This window comes from Euprymna scolopes, chromosome 15, assembly GCF_053919585.1.
Source record: "Euprymna scolopes isolate OS-2025 chromosome 15, ASM5391958v1, whole genome shotgun sequence".
Taxonomy (NCBI): domain Eukaryota; kingdom Metazoa; phylum Mollusca; class Cephalopoda; order Sepiida; family Sepiolidae; genus Euprymna; species Euprymna scolopes.
The window spans coordinates 85,052,522-85,077,307 of record NC_136496.1 but is presented as its reverse complement, the minus strand read 5'-3'; the positions used below and the strand labels follow the sequence as shown (position 1 = coordinate 85,077,307).

The following is a 24,786-nucleotide window of genomic DNA, read 5'->3' as shown; positions in this document are numbered from 1 at the left end:
ACACTAATTGCTTCCACTAAAAAGAAAAAAAAAATCCACCATAATCATCGAGCCCCCTATTCTGTCTGTTGCGCAACCCCAGCCTCCTCTTTTGTTGCTTTCGTCTTTGTTAGTGTGGCAAGCTTCTCAGTATGGATTATTATGCATGACAGTCGTATGTCAGGTTGACCTCGTCATCATCCGACGAGTTGCTTGAGGACACAAATCAATTGATAATGAACTGCTTCCATCAACAGCATCCGACATTTCCCCCATTCCTTTATATTCGCACCCTCCTCTTCCTCCTTCTCTTCCTACTTCTCCTCCGCCGCTTCTTCTCTTTCTTGTTTTCTTCTTCTTTATATTTCTTGTATTATTTCGACCCTCTCATCTTTACTTTCTATTCTCTCTTTTTCTCCCAAATTCTCCTCTTTATTTTCTACTTTTCTTTCTTTTTCTACTTTTCTTTCTTTTCCTACTTTTCTTTCTTTTCCTACTTTTCTTTCTTTTTCTACTTTTCTTTCTTTTCCAACTTTTCTTTCTTTTTCTACTTTTCTTTCTTTTTCTACTTTTCTTTCTTTTCCAACTTTTCTTTCTTTTCCTACTTTTCTTTCTTTTCCTACTTTTCTTTCTTTTTCTACTTTTCTTTCTTTTCCAACTTTTCTTTCTTTTCCTACTTTTCTTTCTTTTCCTACTTTTCTTTCTTTTTCTACTTTTCTTTCTTTTCCAACTTTTCTTTCTTTTTCTACTTTTCTTTCTTTTTATACTTTTCTTTCTTTTCCAACTTTTCTTTCTTTTCCTACTTTTCTTTCTTTTCCTACTTTTCTTTCTTTTCCAACTTTTCTTTCTTTTTCTACTTTTCTTTCTTTTTCTACTTTTCTTTCTTTTCCAACTTTTCTTTCTTTTCCTACTTTTCTTTCTTTTCCTACTTTTCTTTCTTTTCCAACTTTTCTTTCTTTTTCTACTTTTCTTTCTTTTTCTACTTTTCTTTCTTTTCCAACTTTTCTTTCTTTTCCTACTTTTCTTTCTTTTCCTACTTTTCTTTCTTTTCCAACTTTTCTTTCTTTTCCTACTTTTCTTTCTTTTCCTACTTTTCTTTCTTTTTCCCATTTACTAGCTCTTTGTTGTTCCTTTACTTGCTACCGTTATCTGCTCTTTATTTCTTTTCATCTTTACTTCGTTTTTTTTCTTCTCTTTCATCCACTTCTTTTTCTTCCTTTTCTTCTCCTTCTTTCTTCTTCTACTTCTTCTTCTTCTTCTCTTTCTATTTCTACTTTTCATTGGCCTTCTTTTTCCCTTTAGTTTCCCCTTATTTCTTTCTGCTTTTTTGGCGTTCTTGCTTTTACTTGCTGCTATTTTTATCTTTCTTCTTCGTCATCATTTTGAATTTTCTTTTCCTCTTCTTCCTCCTCCTCCTCCTCCTCCTCCTTCTTCTTCTTCTTCTTCTTCTTCTTCTTCTTCTTCTCCTTACTGAGTCTTCTCCGTCTCCTTCTTAATGTTCTTGTTCTTCAATTTACTTGCTTTTCTTCTTCTTCTTCTTCTTCTTCTTCTTCTTCTTCTTCTTCTTCTTCTTCTATCTGCTTGCTCTTCGTTTTACTTGTGTTTCTTCTTTTTTCACAGCATCCTCATCATTCCAATCCACCATCTTCACGTCCCCCGGTCATCGTCATCCCTCTCATCATTGATCGATCACTTCTTCGTCGTAGGCACGTTTGTTGTCATCGCCAAAACTCAAGCCGAGTTTACCTGCGCGTTGAAAGCACGTTGCAATCTGTATCGAACAGAATCGAATGACAAAATATGCTGACTGCAAAATAAGTCCAAATACAAAAACCTAATAACACTGAAAGATATTCATAATTTTCAGGCTGGCAAATTCATTCTTTAATTAATTCACGAAAAATGTTGATGACCCACAATATTTATACATTTTTTGAAAGAAAATGTAAAAACCAGATACTATGTTTTATGAGTATATTAGCAGATTTCCCGGCGTTGCCTGATCGTAAAATACTCATAAATATTATATTTTAATTTATCCAGAATGCTTATTTATTATATACCAAAATGTTCTAGGCATTTAACAATTAAAAAAACACAAAAAAACAAACAAAAAAAAACAGAGAGAAACTGGAATATATGCAGGGGGTACTATGTTTTTTCTAAACAGTTTACTTCTTGGAAGTAACACAAAAATACTCGAGCTGAGATCGAAACCAAGAGCTAAAGACAGTGAGTCAAGTACAATAATCATTAGACCACTTGACACGATCTTTACAAAGTGTTTTCAAACCTTCTTATTCTTTACATAAAGAAAGTGTTATGGTTCACGGCAGCGCATGCGCATTCGTGAAACAGTTTAAAACAAATAAAAATCCGATCACCCCCACGTAGCATTCTTTCAATTTTGACCTCTTAGCAACACATTTTTTTCTGGATGAAAACCGATTAAAAAGTTTCCCATATCTCTGATTATACTACATACCAAATTGCAAATCTGCAGATCCAAAATACCTTGAGTATATATGTTGAGAAGTGTCCTCTCTCTCTCTCTCTCTCTCACACACACACATTCTCAAATTTTATAGATGTATAAATATACACATTATCAAAATTCACAATTAACCAACTTGTAAAATGGTAATATTCCGGAGTTTAAAGGTTCAATCTATTAGCGGGCGATAATAACATAGAATAACATAAAAAGTAGCACTTCTGTGTGACAAAGACTTACACAATAAGGCACAGCCATTCTAGTGAATAAAGGGTTTCTTTCTCAATTCCGTATCGATACCAGAGTTCGACATAAAAATTTATATGTTCGACATGTAAGATCTTTTAGTTCAAAACAATCCATTCAGAGAAGATTAGATTGCATCAACAGAAATGTCATGAAATGAATAAAAGTTACGTTGCGATGTGTGTGTACGTAATGGATGTGTTGTGTACGCGTGTATATATTCTGTATGTATATTTATGGTTGTGTACGCGTGTATATATTCTGTATGTATATTTATGGTTGTGTACGCGTGTGTATATTTTGTATGTATATGTATGGTTGTGTACGCGTGTATATATTCTGTCTGTATATTTATGGTTGTGTACGCGTGTATACATTCTGTATGTATATTTATGGTTGTGTACGCGTGTATATATTCTGTATGTATATTTATGGTTGTGTACACGTGTATATCTTCTGTATGTATATTTATGGTTGTGTAAACGTGTATATATTCTGTATGTATATTTATGGTTGTGTACGCGTGTATATATTCTGTATGTATATTCATGGTTGTGCACGGGTGTATATATTTTGTATGTATATTTATGGCTGTGTACGCGTGTATATGTTCTGTATGTATATTTATGGCTGTGTACGCGTGTATATATTCTGTATGTATATTTATGGTTGTGTACGCGTGTATATATTCTGTATGTATATTCATAGTTGTGTACGTGTGTACATATTCTGTATGTATATTTATGGTTGTGTACGCGTGTACATATTCGGTATGTATATTTATGGCTGTGTACGCGTGTATATATTCTGTATGTAAATTTATGGTTGTGTACGCGTGTATATATTCTGTATGTATATTTATAGCTGTGTACGGGTGTATATATTCTGTATGTATATTTATGGTTGTGCACGGGTGTATATATTTTGTATGTATATTTATAGCTGTGTACGCGTGTACATATTCTGTATGTATATTTATGGTTATGTACGCGTGTATATCTTCTGTATGTATATTTATGGTTGTGTACGCGTGTACATATTCTGTATGTATATTTATGGTTGTGTACGCGTGTATATATTCTGTATGTATATTTATGGCTGTGTACGCGTGTATATCTTCTGTATGTATATTTATGGTTGTGTACGCGTGTATATATTCTGTATGTATATTTATGACTGTGTACGCGTGTATATCTTCAGTATGTATATTTATGGCTGTGTACGCGTGTATATATTCTGTATGTATATTTATGGTTGTGTACGCGTGTATATATTCTGTATGTATATTTATGACTGTGTACGCGTGTATATCTTCTGTATGTATATTTATGGTTGTGTACGCGTGTGTATATTCTGTATGTATATTTATGGTTGTGTACGAGTGTATATATTCTGTATGTATATTTATGACTGTGTACGCGTGTATATCTTCTGTATGTATATTTATGGTTGTGTACGCGTGTACATATTCTGTATGTATATTTATGGTTGTGTACGCGTGTATATATTCTGTATGTACATTTATGACTGTGTACGCGTGTATATCTTCTGTATGTATATTTATGGCTGTGTACGCGTGTATATATTCTGTATGTATATTTATGGTTGTGTACGCGTGTATATATTCTGTATGTATATTTATGGTTGTGTACGCGTGCATATATTCTGTATGTATATTTATGGTTGTGTACGCGTGTACATATTCTGTATGTATATTTATGGTTGTGTACCCGTGTACATATTCTGTATGTATATTTATGGTTGTGTACGCGTGTACATGGTCTGTATGTATATTTATGGTTGTGTACGCGTGTACATATTCTGTATGTATATTTATGGTTGTGTACGCGTGTACATATTCTGTATGTATATTTATGGTTGTGTACGCGTGTATATATTCTGTATGTATATTTATGGCTGTGTACTCCTGTATATATTTTGTATGTATATTTATGGTTGTGTACTCGTGTATATATTCTGTATGTATATTTATGGTTGTACCATAATGATGCAGATGCTACGTTATCAGTGTCAGATCAAATCTTATAGACGTATTACTTGTGTACGGCATAATCACGTTGACACACCGGTTCCTGCTGGTTCACCGAAGTTAAGCAAAGTTGAACCTGGTCAGTACTTAATGGGTGACCATATGGGACTTCCTGTTGCTGTATGTACTCTCCGCTTGTCTCGGCATTGTTTACAGACGCCCTAGACTTCTTGCCACTGAACTCAAATATTGCAGATTCAGGAGAGGTGTGGTTGGGGATCGCATCATTTCTTGTGTCATGATGCTTACACGAAACGATGACGTGGACATATTAAAACTAATCCTTTGTGCTTACATCCTTTCATTACACAAAGACCTAACAGGTGGCTTCTCAGTCACGTTTTCTCTAGCCGAATTCATTGTTTTACATAGGTTTGAAAACCTTGTTTATTTATGTATTTAACATTCCTCTTCATTTGTTTATTGTTCCTAGGATATCCACGTTCCAAAACATATAAACCTTATGTGTCCTGGTAATACAATCTAATTTTCGTACAAAATTATCATAATAACGTTCTTTCATAATGATACTTTCTTTAAATAAATATTTATGTATGTCCAATAGTCGATTTTAAAATCGACTATTAGCAAACCTCACCGGCGTCTCCTGGTAGGATAATATACAACACAAACACTAAGTCCAAGTTAAATTCTTTTAATCAGAAAAAAGTGTGCTTTGATTCGTTGGAATCCTTTGCAATGAGGATTTATAATTTGTGTATGCATTTTTTAAAGACTGTTATCCTCATCTTCATAGTTGTTGTTGTTGGTTCACTATGTTTCGGCTAAATCATCCTCTGGTCTTCTTCAGGTGGTTAACTGCGACGGGATAGGAATACTGAGTCTCTAAACCGTATTCCCAGTAATTATTGCTGTTCATAGTTGTTGTTGACTCATACGTTTTGGTCAACTAATCCTCTGACTTGCTTTGGGTAGGATTGAAACCGCTATCTTCAGGCAATGCTCACCTGGAATCGTAGGGACTCAACGCATCATACCACTGCGCCATGGGTTAGAGGCGTTGAGTCTAAGATAGATTCCCGAGTTCAGTAGAGGGATTCCCGAGTTCAGTAGAGGGATTCTCGAGTTTCAACAAGTTCAATACACGCGAAAAAGGCCGTAAGATACATCAACCAAAACATTGTGAAAATAACATATAATATGAGAACAGTAGTCCGAAGAATCCAAATCATATAAATTGTTAATTCTTATCTAAAATTATGTTGAAACAGGATATACGTTTCACTGAAACAACAATTTTAGTCGAATAAAGCCTGTTTCATATGCAAATATTTATCAAACCGTTATTTATTTCCTATTCTTGGGTGCCCATTTTTTTTTGTCTTTCTACATAAAACATATTTAACCAAATTCTTTTTCTTTTTCAGAAAACCTTAATGCGCAAACACAATTCGCACAGTGTTAGTCGTGCCAAGATCGTAAAAATAAAGGTGAGTGTTGAAAACTTTTTGAATTAATAGCTTCAACATTAGATATTTTATATGCAAGACAAATTGCCAGTGAAACTGTATAAGCTACAGTAATAGGGACCAGCTGTATAGAATTGCAAATTTGGTTGCTAATTCGGCAGCAAAATGATTGTTCACATTAAATTTAAATTTCTGCACGGTGATATGATTGGAGATACAGGGGGAAAAGATCGAAATTCCAAAGATAAACGGTGTGAAATAAAATAGAGTCTCTCTCGACATCTACACACCTCTATAAAGAAGGAGCGTGAATAAGCCTAAATATCATCTCGACATGGATTTTCACTAGCTCATATGAGAAATTGTGCACCTTTTCCTGGAGTTGCTACCTCAAGTAACAACACTTGTATAACAGAGGGCGAACGCGCATATGGCAACTGAATGAAATGACCGAATATTGTGCGAGATGATGTCACAGCAAGGCAAAAAAAAAGAAAGAACATTATAAAAAAAACGTGTGCGAAAATTGATGATCACGTTAGGGACACGTGGGTGACGTCACAGTCGAGACGAGACGAGAAGTCACGCTTGACCGGTGAAAAAGAAATAAGCGTCTTTTGTTAAAACCTGAAACAGCAAGATGAATTTATTTCTTCATTCTTTCTTATGTTCCGTGCGACGGAGTCTACAGCGTGTTGGTTCCCAGGTGTCTACATATTAACACTTGTGTACAGACTAGATGAATTCTTGTCCTGAAATCACAAGCAAGATAGGCTATAACATAGTTTACTGGTCAATTTAAGAAAGGTACAATTTAATGTTATTCACCTTTTTAAATTAATTCAACGTTTGAGAGCTTTGGATCTGTATGTACCTTATACAGAAGTCAAGTATGAGCCACAGAAAGAGCAGCTTTGATTTCTTGGATTTTACATTGAAATAAAACAAACATAAAAATAGCTTCTCGATCCTCTTAATTTTAGTTTCTGTCTTAAGAGGTACAATGAAGCACACAATTTAACTTGAAAATCTACTAGACACTATCATTTCTGTACAGAGGTTTGTCAAGACAACCCAGCATGAGGATATATTTCCTTACAAATAAACCCTGACTAAATTACATGAGATTCGCGGCCCAAATAAGATACCTTTACTATGGCAAACTCAAACTGGCTTTCACGGTGAATGGTGCATGTCTTGCAAGTGATGTTACTCCAAGTAAGAGCACGACGCTGGATACTTCTTTTTTACAGGGGTATCACCACTTATCAAGGCCCAGAGGCCACTCGAAGATAAGGGTTAAAGAGTGTACAGTGGTCAAAAGGACAATATCATAGTAATCGTTCGAAGTGTAAATTGTATTAAATAAGGGTAACGGCTCATCAAGAACTTGTTTACATTGGACTTGAAGACGGACATATTGTAGTCAGTTGGAAAACAGAAAAACAGAATAGAGGTCCACAAGTGTGTAGTTTTAAGAAGGAAGCTTTATTTATGGAATCTACGTTTAGGTTTAGGCACAGAATAAAGAGTGGGGGGGATTATTGATAGTGTTTTTAGCCAAACGAGTATTTCTCGTGAATGTTTGGCGAGGGGGGTATGGATTGGAGCTCAGACGAGCACTTGCCATGAAAGTAACTATCACTAGGGTAGATGAATTATTATGCTAGAATCTAGTAGTACCAAGAGATCAGAAGAAAGACATACTATAACAGACTCACATGGTCAATTAGGAAAAGGAAAATTATGTTTTTATCTTCTTTAATAACTCAGTGTTTGAGATGAAAATGGGGAACTTTAATGAACTATTCAATAGAGATCAAGTGTTAGCCCTTAGGAAGGAACATCATGATTTTTGAGAACTTTGACTGAAGTGAAATGAAATAAAAGAAAGAAACCTCTAAATTATCCCAACTTCAGTTCATGTTTTACAGGTCACAATGAAACAAATATTACCCTTCAATTCACACAACTTTAGTTTCTGTTTTAGAAGAAAGATGAAACAATTATTTCGCCCCTCAATTCTCCTAAAGTTTGATAGAATGGGATCGTTATTTCGCTAAGCCGAGCATATACAAAAACATTTCAGAAAAAAAAACCAAAAAAAACTTTGGTATGAAAATAAAAATATCAAATTATGATTTCTTTTTACTTTTAAGGGTTGGAATCCGTTTTAACGATTATGTTTTACAATAAGGTTATTCAAAAGAAAAGACCATGTGAAGCTTGCTAAAATTCCATCGCGAAAGGAGGAACATATTCTCGATCAAAGTTTTACTTGGCACAGCTTGAGTAGATGTTCATAGCTGCTAAGGATGCGTCCACAACATTCACCTCGAGAGTGATCTTGCTTCAGCCTGGTTTCGTTCAGTATTAGGGAACATCTAGGCTTTATATTCTCTGTTTCTGAAGTGATTTGTTTGTTTCTAGTTAATATTTTTTTATATAAGTTCATAGGTTTCTTTATCTAAAATATAAATCTCACCTGTCTGTTTAATGTATGTATGTATGCATGTCTGTATGTCTGCCTAAAACTTTCAACATGGCAATGGAATTTCACAAGATTGGTATCGTTTTGAAGCTCGACCTTTCGGACGACAAATATCGAAAGATTGTCTGAAACCACTAATTCATTCACCCTTAACCGGGCATTTTTCTACAAGAAGTCGCTTTTTTCGCAGATATTTTCGAAAGTAATCCACTCTAGCCTTAATTTAAACCTTTCCCACTTTCGATTCGGCGATGGACGCAACGGCAAAGACGTCACGTTTTGTCACGATCTTTTCCTTCTTTCGCGGTACAGGTTCGAGCCTGCCCGCCTACTACCACTTTTTTTTTTGCTCAGCACACACCTCCAAACACCCGGGCAACGCTGGGTACCCAGGCTAGTTTAATATATAATTAAACTAAGAGTTCGTATAAGGAGAAGACATTTTATAGCTTTTTAAACAATAGTTACCAGACTGAAACTTGATAAACCGTTTATAATCCAATAGTTATCATTTTTTAAACTTAAAAATTCAAGTAAATTCGAATAATTCACGAAAAGAACAAGAATAAATAAACTATATAAAATGATTACAAGTGCTGGATATATAAGCCGAGTGCACCTAGAAATTATTTGAACAAAAGCGTACACCTGGACAAATGCAATAAATAAATAAATAAATAAATAATAATCAAATGTACCAAAAGGTCATTTGATTAAGGACTATGAAACTGAAATCGCCCATGCTGTAAGAACGGAACAAAATGCTCAATTGTCAAGAAGAAGATACGGTAAACGTATGATATTTGAAAGGTCATTTTCGGTAAAAATTTACACAAGTGTAATCAAAGTCAGGTCAATTGAATAGAACGACAATGGCCGAAATAAAACGCCATTAGTGTGTGGCTATAGTGATAACGTTGTCCCAAGGATGTTTTAGATGACCACAGATGCTTATAACCAAATAAAATATCAAAGATGCTTTACAATTTGGGCTAAAGAAAAATCAACCCATGGACTTTCCTTGTGCATCTCCTTTCTAACAATCAACTATTTTTACCATGACAGAGAATAATGATATATTGTTATAATTTTTGTATATCAGTGTGACGTCGTTTTTGAAAACAACAGAAATATAAAACAAATATCAGTAGATAGTTGCTAAATATCTATATATGTATACCGAGGTACCTTATAACGTACGCACGTGTGTCACGGTTTCCAGATGATAAATTATTCGATCGGGAGATCCTATTTATTAAAAAAGGAGGATAGAAGATGATAACATGCTACGAATATTAAATTAGTGTGTACATACGCTAATAAAATGTCCTTAGCATGTTATCACTTTATATTCTTATTAATAAATAGGATCTCCCGATCACGGAAGACGCAACGTAAAAAATCAAATTGAATTAAAAAAAATGTCGTTTTCGGCCTTATACAAACTAAGATATACCTTCTTGGACTTCTATCTAGGATCCAAGGGTAGTATATGTTCTGTGTTAATATGGTAAAATGGTATCCGGGGGTTCCGTTCACGCCAGGCGTCCATATAATGAAAATATGTCACGGACTTCTATGAAGATATTGAAAATAAACCGTACTAATCAGATATATTCTGACACTACACTAATCAGATTACTTAGATGAATACAGTTTTAACTAAAAGGGTTATAATAATATCGCAGGGTCTCCATTCACGCTGAAAGTCTACAGTATGACCAACAGCAATATATTAAGTCTGAAAGATGCGGCTGTGGAATTTCCACAGGTTCCGCTGGTAAATAATCGACAGATCATCACAAATATTTATAGACTATGATACAGAGATTTTTTATGCAATTTAAGAAAAAAATTAACAAAATAAAACGGAAAACACGAAATTTAAATGAGTAGAGCATCTGAAAATACTCCGAAATATATTTATCACCAAAACACTAGCATGTTTGAATATATGGTTAAGTGTCAGTTTTAATCATTTAGAACTGATTTAAAGCTTCACCGCTCACTCATTTTTCGACCAAATTTCAAACAATTATTACAGTTTATAGATCACCTTCTCAGCTATATTTTGAAAAAAAAATCAATTTTCATTCAGTAAAACAGAAGTTATGATGGATTTTCTGGTTTTCAAAATCGTAAAAAAAAAAAACGTAAGGTGAGCGACTTTTTCATGACTGATTTTCATAGAAACTACGTCGTTTCAGCGACTACTGTTGTTACCAATTCACCGCTCTCGCGAAAAGAGACGTGACAAGCGAAACAAAGAGAATAGAAGAATGAAAGGGAGATAATTGGGGGAGCTTATTGAAAGCAGACGATTGTCGTACATTGTTATTACATATGTGTATGTTATGTTTATGTGGTCAAAAATAAGACTGAAATTGAACAAAGAACAAGTGAATTTACTCGAAGCCTGGAAAAATCATGGATTACAATAGAAAAATGCGAGCATGAAAATAAATATAGCTAAGCTTAAACATGCAAAAGCAAATGGCTAGCTGATAAACTGGAAAAGAAAATGACAAGATATTCCAGAAAAAATATAATAAATTTATAACTTGAAATATTGCAGCATTAAGATTTTTTAATTCAATTTATAATATTATATAATCAATTCTTAATACTGCAATATGTAAAATTATAAATGTAATACATTTTTTATTAGAATATCTTGTCCTTTTCTTTTCCAGTTTTAACAAGTAGTCCTTTTCTTTTTCATGTTTAAGCTTAACCATATTACTTTTCATGCTCGCATTTTTCTCTTGTAATATGATATGGTTACACATTAACCCTAGCTTTAACCATAACACATTAGACTACTATTTATAAACGTTGACGTTTACCAAAAGAACATATCTCACATCGTTTTCGTTTTTCTTCTCGACACCTTCAGATTCAACATCTATCATTGTGATAAGCTTCTATCGCCCATCACTATGAAAAATTAATAAACCAATTTAAACAAACTAATTCATCTTGATGTACGAGGGTCGTTCACATAGGAAATCGTCCTATTTATTTCTAACTCAAAAAGTTGAAGAGCCACGAAAAAGGAAGTGGAACAATTAAAACGAGCAACGGTTTGTGCTCCAGAATTTGTTCTTCTACAAAATCAGCAGCATTCTCAGTGCATTTTTGCTAGGATTTCAACAACGTATTTCTTCTTCTGACATACGTTCCTGACAAGTATTGCTTTCTTGGAGTCTCACACTGTCAATATCTCCAACAGAGATTGCAACATACAGGACATGAATGCATAAGATCAGATATCATAACAATGCAATCTGCAATCCGCCTTGATCCATTCAGGCGTAATAAATAAAAGAGGAATTACTTTTGGAATGCCTATTGTATATACGATTCTTACCCATCCTAATTATTTTAAGTATTTACTTCAGTTTTTATTTAGACTTCTAGGTGTATTACATTCAGCAAGTTGTTTTAGCATATTCTTTTTGCACTGGCAGGTTTTAATGATATGAACGATTATTCCCCCGTTTTAATCGTTAAGATGGGATTGGGGTCTTTGTTGGCACAGAATTACACACAAATAAGGATGCAGTTAGCAACATAAACAAACACAAGAACATACGTCATGAATCACAATGAAGTCAGTAAAGCATTAAATCCAGCAGAGTAAATTTATTTACGATTAGTAATAAGTAAACGGTGTACAATTGGTGAAATAAAAGAGATTCATTCATTCTTAAGTATTCCCATTAAAGATTTTAGAAATGATGACACTCCCTATGATAGAAAAAATAATTATATATATATATATATATATATATACACATATATATACACACACACATATATATATACATATATATACACGTATATATACATATATATACACACATATATACATATATATACATATATATGCATATATATATATATATATATATATATATATATATATATATACGAAACACGTGTGAGTGGATATGTATATATTTAACTATATATATATATATATATATATATATATAAATATATATATATATATATATATATTTACCGCGTTTCATCCATTTTAGGATTTTCAGGCATGAATATTCTGTGTAGCTTAATCGCCATGTATATTTTATAACTTACTAACTTGCTCTACCTACGTACTGAGCACTGTTGAAGTAAATATTTAAAGTTTACGCATGAATTTATACTTTCGTATATTAATTTATGTGAGTAAATGATGTAGTTATATATATATATATATATATATATATATATATATATATGTATGTATACTTAAAATTAAATCATCTTTCTATTCCCTTGGGTTAAATGGTACACTTTCAAAGTTACAGTTATTTATTAAGCTGCCATTTTGAAAGTGTACCATTTGCTATTCGACAGGAAAAAGCTATGCATTACGCTGAGTAAGCAGAAGAATATATCTTTTAAGGATAACGGTTTACGTGGAAAGAAGGATAGGCTTGTATATATATATATATATATATATATATGTATATATATATATGTATATATATATATATATATGTATATATATATATATATATATATATATATAATTTACCTTCTTGTCTGGAGGTTAGACGCAGTCAGGTGTGGTTTAGAAAAGATAGCTTATTATAATTAATTAACGCATTCTGGCCCCCAGAAATGCCTAAGCAGCCCCGTTTGTAATCGTCTGTAGGGACACCTACATTAAACTAACATCTTGTCAAAAAGAGAAGGGAAGGCCTTGGATGGTAGACCTTTTAGGATTGAACAGAACGATGCATTCAACCGATGGCAATAATTATACTCTAGAACTTATATATATATATATATATATATATATATATATATATATATATATATATATATATATATATATATAGGGCCTTTCTAATCGTCCGGTGATAAAACTTCTCAAACGTACACGCGTTGTTAGGTTGTAAAAAAAGTGTTAGTGTTTGTAAAAAGACAGGAATACGTTTGAAATGTTTCATTTTAGAGCACAATTTTACCATGATTCTTGACTTTTGTACGTTTAACTTTATTTCAAGTGATTATGCAAAAATATGCAAAAATAATTTCATGAAATCAACAATTGGTTCTTTGATAAGACAGGAATGCATTCGGAATAAATGTGTCCGTTTAGAGCACAAATGAACCATGGTACTTGACTCTTGGATTTTAAACTTGATATAAAGTCATATAATTTGTTTGTTGCTTTACAGTTCAACCAAGACTACAGTATATTATGGACTAAGTCACTGCAAGAAGGCGTGTAAATGTTCCTCTCAGTACAAAATCGGGAGTCGGAAAAATCGGAATTGGCATAGGAATCGAAAAAATATTGTGCCCATTTTCCAATGGCAAACGATTCTTTTATTTTCTTTTTTGTTGTTTTTATTAAGATACAATTTTCCACTGGTAACAATGATTGCTTTATGCATATTTATTTATTTATTAACTACAAAAATCTATAAATCGCCTCACTCATATGTATTTTTACATTTGCGAAAATATATGCATATAATAAATAGTTGAAACGAAAATTAAAATCTGTGGCTATATATATTTTTACAGATTTCAAAAGATTCAGAATCCGTAATTGTGTCGGAATCGGTAAAAATATTGGACTTGTCCCATCACTTTATGTGTGCGAGCGTGCGCGCACGCGCGCATGTGTTATTAAAGTAACTTTTACCTAATGTTCATTAAAAAATTGCATTTTCTTGTGCTTTCTAAACACTATGCTTCACTGATGTTTCCAGATACACCGGTATTTATTAACTAAAAGCCTGTTGATGTAAGAATCGTTTGCATCATAATCACATTTATGAAACCCACTATGTCCTATGTCTGCGTGTTTTCTTTTTTTTTCTCCATCTCTACCCCCCTTTATGATGAAAGGTCGCAGAGCAGAGCAAGGCAGATTATTATTATTATTATTATTATTATTATTATTATTATTATTATTGCATTATTGTGGACCGTTTTTAAACACCTTTAGTCAGTTAAAATAATTATTTCGTGGTCAAAATTGAAAGAAAGTACACTCTAGCAAGGGTACTTCGTATCATCTGTCATGGCGTCACCTCGCGCATGCGTCGATTAATCCGGCACGTCCTACTACAAATACGTATCTGTTGTAAATTTTCAACGCTTTCAGGATGCTTGGACTGACAGAGCTGTCGTTATTGTGAACGGCTATTAACAGTAGAATTAACAGTAGAATAGAATATTTTATCTATTTTTTTTTACATTCATACATACCTAGATTTATAATGTTATTATGTAATAATGTAAAAATAGAAAATATATTTATGTAAAAGGAAAACATAAATCTTTTTACTCGTCACGGGACGATACGGTGATATTCTAAAAATCTCAGGCAAATTGATGAAGTAGTTTCTTTTTATATATAGAAAATAATTTTTCTTTTTTACGATTTTCAACGAGTTTTTAAGTAAATCGTAATTTTTCAGGAATAAATTCATATTTGAGTCCCATAAATCATTTCAGTTTTGTATTACGTAGTAACATAAGTAAAAAATGTTTGTTATACTTTTTCATCGTATGCATTACAGACAAAATATGTAACGAAATAATCAGTCTTTCGAAAACCTGGATTGTAAACAATGAACAATGAAACTAATTTTTTTTTATACATAGAAAAACACTTTTTTTATTTTACGATTTTCAACGATTTGACGAGTAAATCGCAATTTTTCCAAAAATAAATTAATATTTAAATCCTCATACATTTTTCAATTTGTATTACACAGTTACACAAGTAAAACCGTTTCATTTTTATATAAAAAAAAACTTATGTAATACAAACAAAACCTGACATTAGGCCATTCGAAAACCTAGATTGTAAATAATAAATACTTCATTTATAAGACTCACTATATCTGTCTGTCTGTCCCCAAATTTTTGCTTTCAAATTTTGTTTTAGGTTTCGATTCTACCTGATGGCATTCAAGTCACATTTCTTTTGTCTTTAGAATCACAACTAGATATTGTGTACAATTTAATATGAAATAATTGATAGATAATTTACTATGTATACGAAATCTCAAATAAAAAAGACTTACATATATACATATATACATATATATATATATATAGTCATCCACATACAGTACTCTTTCGCTGTTTCACAGCTAATTAGTGCGGCTAGACAGGCAACTGCCTCAAGCCAGGATCGAAACCCGAACGCCCAAATGACAATCAAGGCTTTTCACCATTGCGCTATACGGTTGCTGCTGTGTGGGTAATGAATAAACGATGTTTTTACTTCGTCCAAATGCCTCCGCTCGATTTGTTTACACAAATAGCGTTGCTTAATACGCTAATGGCAGTTTGTATATCACTTCCCAATATGCTCAACTAAAGATAGGGAGCATATATATATATATATATATATATATATATATATATATATATATATATATATATATATGAAATATGACTATATATACGAAATCTGGATGAATTTAAATATCATATTTAAACGTATTTAACTACCGAGCAACGCTGGACGTTATCTACTCATACTAAATATATTTTTACTATGTTCTTAAAAATATTACTTTGCTTTTGCATTTTGGCTTGAATAAAGCTGAATGTAAAAGCTCCCGCCCATTAGTCTAAATAATAGAAGTGTCTTCAATGAAGGTTAATGTATTATCTATATCACTTTCATCACGTCTGGACTCAAGCCTGGGGGTGGAGTAACTCGCATACGTATATATATATATATATATATATATATATATATATATATATATATATATGTGTGTGTGTGTGTGTGTGTACGAGACTACGTCTCCCGCTCTTCACGTCGGAAATTTTCTAATAATGGGAACGTCTTTGTTGAACGCCTATCCTACGGAATCTACTGAAACACTCCTACTTCTGATTTAATTCATTTTTTCAGATGCGTCAATGCAACCCAAAACAAGTTTATGTCCATCGGCCGGACTGTCTATTTGGTGGTTGTCAAGTTTAATTTTGAAATACTATTTTCCTTGGCCTCCCGAGTTTAAGATTAAAACAGTATTTGCGTCGGTCTGTGATACTTAAGTTTGAAAAAGAATTTTTGTCAGTCTGTCACACTTAAGTTGGAAATAGCATTTTGTTGGTCTGTCACACTTAATTTTGAAATAGCATTTTTCTCGGTCTATCAGGCCGTTATAATATGCATAGAATAAATGGACGTCCATGAATGTCGACATATGCGAGCATGTCAATTACAAAGTTTGTCGGGCCCGACTGAGTTTGATATAAAATTTTCGCGCGAGAGAGCTTCATCCTTATTCCTGTTTGCATAAAATCAAAAATTTCTGTTTGTTTATCAAAATTTAAGTGTGAATTATATATTTCTCAATCTGTCACAGTCAGTTAAAAATAGTATTTTAACCGGTCTGTCAAGTTTTAAGATTTGATTTGCATTTTCGTTGTAGGTTACGTTTAAATTCATAATTAAAAAAAATTGAACCACTCAGCGCGCAGATCAAATCGACGCTTCTTACGAGTACCTCTTGGCCTCCGCCTGGTCAACTATCTTTATACTCGGCAAAGTGCCAAGTTCCACGGCCAAGCCAGTTTGAAACGAAGACGAGCTGGAGACTGGCCAACAATCTGTGGCATTTGAAGAAAGATTCCTCTTTTAATAAGATTCGTCTTGGAGCTGCTGGCACCCGTCCATTTCAATAACCCTCCCTTCCTACATATACCCGTTCCCTTTACACTCGTACGTTTCATTTCTGCGCCCCCTTGTGGCCGAATCGAGAAACAGAACAGTTCTGATTGAAGTATCACCTCTTTTAGGATATCAGTTCCCATCTCTTCGGATTCGCGTCTTTCTTCTTTTTTTTTTACTTCCCCGGTTTCTCTTTCTTTTCTTTCGTTTGTGTTTAGTTTTCGGCTGCGTTTATTTCCTCTTTTTTTCTCACATGTATTTAGTTTACCAGTCGAAATATCCGTAGTCTTGCGTGATTATAATAATGACCCCCTCCTTCTTGACCGATTTAATAGAAAAAAAAATGTTATACTCTACTGGATCATCACGTATGAAAGCTATTAGCTACTCGAGGATAAAGACCTGTTCATTTTTTTCAAAAATGTGGTGAGACGACAGCAACTACGGATGGCAGTGATGGCTGAGAATGCAGTTTGGAGATTCGAAGTTCCTATCCGTCGCGGTTACCACCTGACGAAGGCCAGAGGAAGTTGGCCGAAACGTTGTGCACAAAAAAAAAAAAAGACAAGATGAGACTAATAGTCCGAAATAAAATAAAAAATTAACATACAATGCTCATCTCAAAAATAAAAAATTCCAATAAGGAATAAGATATATATAAAGACCTGTTCGGTTTCAAGTTGGATGATGGAACTATACGATGAAGGGATTGTGATCCTGAGTCAAGTCACAGTACGGCTCGACAGATATGTTTTGACATTAGATATTAAACTAACTATGCTGTAGTTTGTAAGGAAGTATTCCTACTGTATCGTGTTTAACAGATAGAAATTTACGTTTCTAAATTTTTGAAGTAACGATCGGTTATTCATATTATTTGAATTCTTCAGACTATAGTCCTTATCTTGATTACCATTTTCAGAACGTTTCGGTCGATGGGGAATCAGATGACTCAAGGGAGCGGCACATATTTTGGTCGACAATCAATTACTAAGAACAATCTTTGACGATGGCTTGTGTGGATACTCCTAGCGAGTAAAAAAAATTATTATATACACTAATATATAGTAATACTAATAATTAGTAATAAATAGAGATATTTACAACTAGAAATAAAATACGTTGAAGGCCCCCAAAATTTATATTTTAACGTGGCGCAGTGATTAGAGTACCTGTAAAAATCAATTTTAAAAGCGATGCTCTCCTGAAGGTTGAAGGTTCAATACTCAGTATGGTCGGCAAAAAAAAAAAAAAAAAATGCAATTGCGAATTACTTAGGACCTCTATCTAGTCATGGCTGACGAAATAAAATCATGCTACCTTCGTGGACTAAATAAAGGGTTCCGTTTGAAATTCTGTCCACATTGCCGAGTTCTATAAGGTATACGTGAAGTCAGAGGTTATATCGACCGAAACGTTATAAAATAACATTTCAGATGGGACCGACATATCTAATTGATACGAGGTGAAAAGTTATGGATTTGATTTCAGCTACACAGTGAAATAAAGGAGAGTTCTCTTGAGTATTTTGTAGCAGAGTTCTTGCTGGTAATGTTTTAGATGATGCTGACCAAAATTTGGAGCTCAATCTAGCAATATTGGAAATACAGAGAGTTAAAAAAAACCCAGGTAATTGTTCTGTCCTAAATGGAAGAAAACGGAAGAGCAAATACAATATGTCGGATCATCTAAAGCAGTCGAATGCAAATTTCTGAAAAGCTTATGAGCTTCAATAATTTAATCCTGAACAGTTATCGGAGTGAAGATTGAATCATGAGATTTAACAATGCTCTAAAAGTGTTCTCTTATTTAGAAAATGGCATTTTGCCTTTCAGCATCCGTTCTATTTTCAGTACTACAATATTGTTAGATGTTTAAAGAAACGAGTTTTGTACGCCACCAGATGTGACGTCACTCAAACATCAGAACTGTTTAAAACTAAAGGAAAACATTTATTTTACAGTCGAATTAAAAGTCAAAATAGGGGTTTCGTGTAACATAATAAAAAAAAGACATCGATTTACTTTTTACAAAAAAAACATCTTCAAATATTGCTGTTTTTTAAATTTGATAAAATAAAAACAACTTAAATATGACTAAATTTTTACACAATTATTAAAAGTTAGTCATTACGGAATAAGGTAATATGGTTTCATTTAATGAGCAGTAACCATTTCCAAATTTATACAGCTTATTTATTCTTTTTATTACATTATAAACCAAATAAAAATAATATGGATGAACAAAACTGATAACATTTAGGTTTTGGAATCGCGTGATTCCATTAATTCCAATTGCGGCTTCTTAGAAATCCAACACATCTGACTCCGAGTCCGAATCTGATTCTGAGTTCAACTCTTTATTTTTAAATCATCCTGTTAAATGGCTAACAAATCCTATATAGGAAATCTATAAAATAAAGGGTAAAAATATGTTTAAGGTATGTATGTATGTATGTATGTATATGTATGTATGTATGTATGTATGTATGTATGTCTAAAACTTTCTACAGAGGCGACGGATTTTCACGAAATCGATATTATTTTGTAGTACGACCATTTGGACGACAAATATGGAAAAATTGGCTTAAAAGCACCTGGCCACTTTTCTACAGGGAGGGGTAGAACAAAAACGTTCCATCAGAACAATTTAGCCATACACGCATGTGGAAAAAACGTTCTTTCTTGAATTAGTTTGAATATTAAAAGAAAACGACCTAATTTCGCTCAGGCGATCATAGACCAGTCCGTATAGTAGCAGCGTCGTTATCTTAAGATTGCACTTCGAGCCGACATGCCAATATATTTATTAAAAGTTTTAATATTAAAACAGGATTATTTATGCCATTTTCTCGTTCGTTTTTTTTCCATCACGCTCGTTGCTTTTTTTTTTTTAAAAATTTTTGTTATAATATAATAATTTTTAAAAATTTTTTGTTATAATAATAATAATAATAATAATAATAATAATAATAATAATAAGAGAGAGAGAGGGGGGGATTCTGGATAGTTATTTTCATTATTTTCTAACCGGCGTTGCCCGGCAGCTACATAACAGTATTTATAACCTAATATATGTACTATATACGTCATAATTGCGTTGACCCACCGGTTCTCGACAGATCACCAAAATGGGTAACCGTTTGGAAACGCTAGGCACTGTAAATGCTCTTCGCTTATGACGGCATTATTTCCAGTCGTCCTGAACGTATATTCTTGCAATTGGAATTAAAACAGTGCCGACTCAGGAGAAAAAAATGTGGTTGGGTATTGCGCAATTTTGGCCACAATAATTTTACGCCAAGGCAACTTTCAGTTTTTTTAATCTAATCATACAAGAACATTATTTGCGAGTATCTCTATCTATATCGCTACTACTATATAAAACGAACTTTGTCAGTGGGCGTGTGTATGTGTGTGGGTTCCTTCCCTATGAAATTAACAGTACGTTCATTTATATGACAGGGGCGCGTCCGAAATGAATGTTTCTGTTTAAAGTACAATTGAACTCTGATATTTGACATTTTTCATTTTAAACTTAAATCCAAGCTGTGAGAGATCCTGGTCACAGGTAACCAAATGTGACCTTTCCCAGACACCGGCCACAGGTGTGAACGCTCAGCGATGCCTAACTAGGGATCCCTTGTCACATACGCGTCGTGATCGTACTCCACAGAGAATTCTCTGTAAGTTCTCTCGGCGCAGTAGGATCTCGTTGATAGATTTGGTCAGTATCGATTTCACCGTCGGCTTGATATTCCGTTGTCACGCTGGAAGTGAAAAGATTTTCATACACGCAAAATAAAGATAGACTCAGATATCTCTATTTGGTTTTCTATTGGATTATAAATACAAGATAAAAGTACATTAAAAAGTATAACATATTTTCTTAAAATGATTTCGAAATGAATGGTTCTGTTTAGAGCACAATTGAACAATGGCACTTAACTCTTGCCTTTTAAACATTAATTCAAGGAAAAATAATGCAATAAGTTAAATTTAATTCAATAAAAAATCATTTTACAAAATCAACAGTATGTTTTCTAAAATACAATGCCGACTAAGTTACTAAGGCGGTGCATGTGAATCCCCACCCCCCAGTACACCACGATCGGTCACCAAATAGAGAAAGCAACCAATCCATTTAATTGAAAAATGGACGATTTCATCGATTTCGCTGAAAATATAAATGTGGAAGTGTGGAGTATACGTTGATCATCATTCCATCTCGGGCAACATCAAGTCACCCTGCGAATTTGTAATGTAATTGATATGTGTTTTAAACAATGAAAAAGTAACAAATGTATTTTGTGAGTGTTTTGAAAGCATCCCCAACGTTTTAAATGTAACAATTATATATATATATATATATATATATATATATATATATATATATATATATATATATATATATATATATGCGGTGAAAAGGAAGTCCGCGCTCGTAATTTCTTCAAAAACTGCAAATTTAAGCTAAATTTAACGTAACTGCTTAAACAACTTATACCTCATTTGATTCGCCTTTTATCTTCTATAATTTTACCTGTTCACATTTGACTTTTCATTGAAATATTCACGTCAATTTAAAAACATAACTGTAAATTGAGGAGGCAAAAAGAAAGTCCGCACAATGGAAAATGGTTATTTAAATGTAATTTTAAGGCATTAATGCAACACAAATACAACAGGAACACAATGAACTAGCTAATATTTAGTAGCATAACCCTTCTGCAATTTGACAACCTGCAATCTTTTGGGAATTCCTTGAATTAGACTGCAGTAATACTCTGGGGAAAAGGTATCCCACTTTTCTTTAATTTTTGTCCAAAGTTCTTCCAAATTTAAAATTTTATCATTGCGTATCTGTTGTTTGATGTAATTTCAAATGTTTTCGATAGGATTGAGGTCCGGAGATTGTGCAGGCCAATCCAAACACGAAATATTCTGCTCTTTCATGAACCTCTTGACATTGTTAGCTGTGTGAATGAGAGCATTATCCTGCATAAAGGTGGTATTATCACCCAAATTTCAACCAAAGTAGATAGAAAATCCTCAGTCAACATATTAATGTACTTGTTCGAATTAATTCGACATTGCAAGCGAACTATAGCCCCTGGACAAATGGACAAATAATGCCGCACACCAAAACTGAACCTCCACCACCTTGCAGCGTTGAAACTGAGCACCAAAGATTACATTCTTCGTCTTTCTTACGACGGACGTACTGCCTACCATCACTGCCTTTCGTCGCTAAAAAGCACTTTTGACCAATATGAAAAGTCAAGATCTTCATTGCATCTGACGAAGTCCAGAGGGCGCTTTCTGTTCTTTACAGAAATCATTGGCTTGCGTCTTGCAACATATCCTCGCAAATTATATTCCTTTAATCTGTTCTTGACAGTAGAAATAGAGCACTTTTTTACCAGATTGCACTGTTGTTGGATTTGGGGAGCCGTTTCAAATCTTAGGCTGCGGATCTTGATTGCACTGTCTTTCCTGTTAGAAGTAACTCTAGTACGACAAGATTTAAGGGAATCACGAACACTGCAAGTGTTTTCGAGCTTTTGCACAGTCTTTCGTACCGTTCTCTCGTCACATTTAAATCTGCGGCCGATTTCTAGATTGGATAAAGAAGAAAGGTGGAGCTCCTGATGATCACTAAGAGAAAGTCGTGGCATAGGGACTAAATGTTAGGTTGTATAACCTGGAACAACAAATAATTACCATTAGAGATGCTTTGTTTCCTGTTGGTGGATATTTTAAACTGATTTAAGGGTGATAATTTAAACTGGTTTTAAGCGAATTTGTTGCAGCAGACTTTCTTTTTGCCTCAATCTGAAGTTATTTTTGTAAATTGACGTGTAAACTATAATATTTAAATTAAAAGTCAAATATGAACAGGTAAAATTATAGAGGAATAAAAGACGTATCAAATGGGGTATAGTTTGTTTAAACAGTTACGCGGAAATTTAGCTTAAATTTGCAGTTTTTGAAAAAAAATACAAGTGCGGACTTTCTTTTTGCCGGCACTCTCTCTCTCTCTCTCTCTCTCTCTCTATATATATATATATATATATATATATATATATATATATATATATATTGCTCATATGTGTTATGTAATAAATGTGCATTTTAAATAAATGTTGTTATTCCATCGCTTTTAACATTGTCTTCTTGTTTTCTTTCAGACTATCAGTGGAACAGGTTCGAAATGTTTATTCGACCCAGCCGTGTGTTCGTTTCGATCAATCAGTACCGCCTATAGTCCGTTGCCACCAGTCGAAGAACCTTCATGCGCCTACTAAAAAAAAAATAAATAAAAACTAGACAAATCAGAGTGACCAAAAATACTCGGGGACCACATCTGGCCAGTAACCTTAAATGCACTTTGCCCCACACCCTAAAACAGATACAATACGTACAATAACTGGTAACGAACCGTTTACTCAAAAGAATTCCTTTGTCGATAAGCACAAAAAAACACATAGGCACACCAACAAGCACGCACATATTGTATATATATACACACACACACACAAAAACGCACAAAAACACACACACACAAACACAGACATATATATGCATATACGTGCATATATATGCATATATACACACAAATACACGTATATATATGTATGTATATATGTATATATATATATATATATGCACACACATACAAACACACACACATATACATAGAATCAATCGACGGAAAATCATAATCACACAGGTAGGTGAAATATATAAACGGAAATCAGCTGTAGCTAGCAATTATGTTCAAAGTTTTAAGAAGCAAGATAAATCCCAATTTATTTTTCTTCATTTTCGTAAAGCAATTTGTTTAAATAATTTTCGAGAACTTTCTCCTTTTTCTCAACTTTTCTTTCCCCTATGGTATGCATATGGTTTTCCGTCGTTTGACTCTCATGATATATATTCACTACAGATCCACCACACATGTATATATTGTGTAGTTCCGCAGCATTCGTTCTACAAAAGCATATCGCGTTGAAGGTGGTAGAACTTATTGAGCATTTATTAGATTTACTAAAAAGTTTGCTTTGTTTGTTTGTTTTCAAACAGTTCAGAGTATAACTTACACAAAGTAAAAAAAAAAGATCTAAATATAAATTTTAATTAGCTGGGACAGTTTCTTGCAATTTCGCCAAACTTTCGTCATCTTCCGGAAAATCAGGCAACAGTATGCATTCCTCTAACAATCGGATTTAACACAGTTTCTGAGCATCGTTTAAAACGGGCAAGCTAGCTAATTCATACCATATCAAATGCCCATCAAAAGCATCGTAGCGTTATCTGATGAATCGCTCCAGTGTGAGACCATCGATCATTACATTATGCTTATATATATATGTATATATATATATATATATATATATATATATTATTATTATTACTAATAGTA

The 24,786-nt window shown here is 33.3% G+C and overlaps 1 protein-coding gene across 2 annotated transcripts in view; it reads left to right on the top strand.

The window, feature by feature from the left end:
- Positions 1-23,933, top strand: part of LOC145293947 (uncharacterized) — a 191,349-nt gene extending 167,416 nt beyond the window's left edge. The window contains exons 3-4 of one of the 2 annotated variants that reach the window (XM_080140810.1): positions 6,158-6,220; positions 23,552-23,933. In XM_080140810.1, the coding sequence (XP_079996936.1) occupies positions 6,158-6,220; positions 23,552-23,668 (180 nt within the window). In that variant the 3' untranslated portion in view covers positions 23,669-23,933. The remainder of the gene's footprint in view (positions 1-6,157; positions 6,221-23,551) is intronic. The other variant, XM_080140809.1, reaches the window with a different exon arrangement.
- The last annotated feature ends 853 nt before the right edge of the window (positions 23,934-24,786 follow it).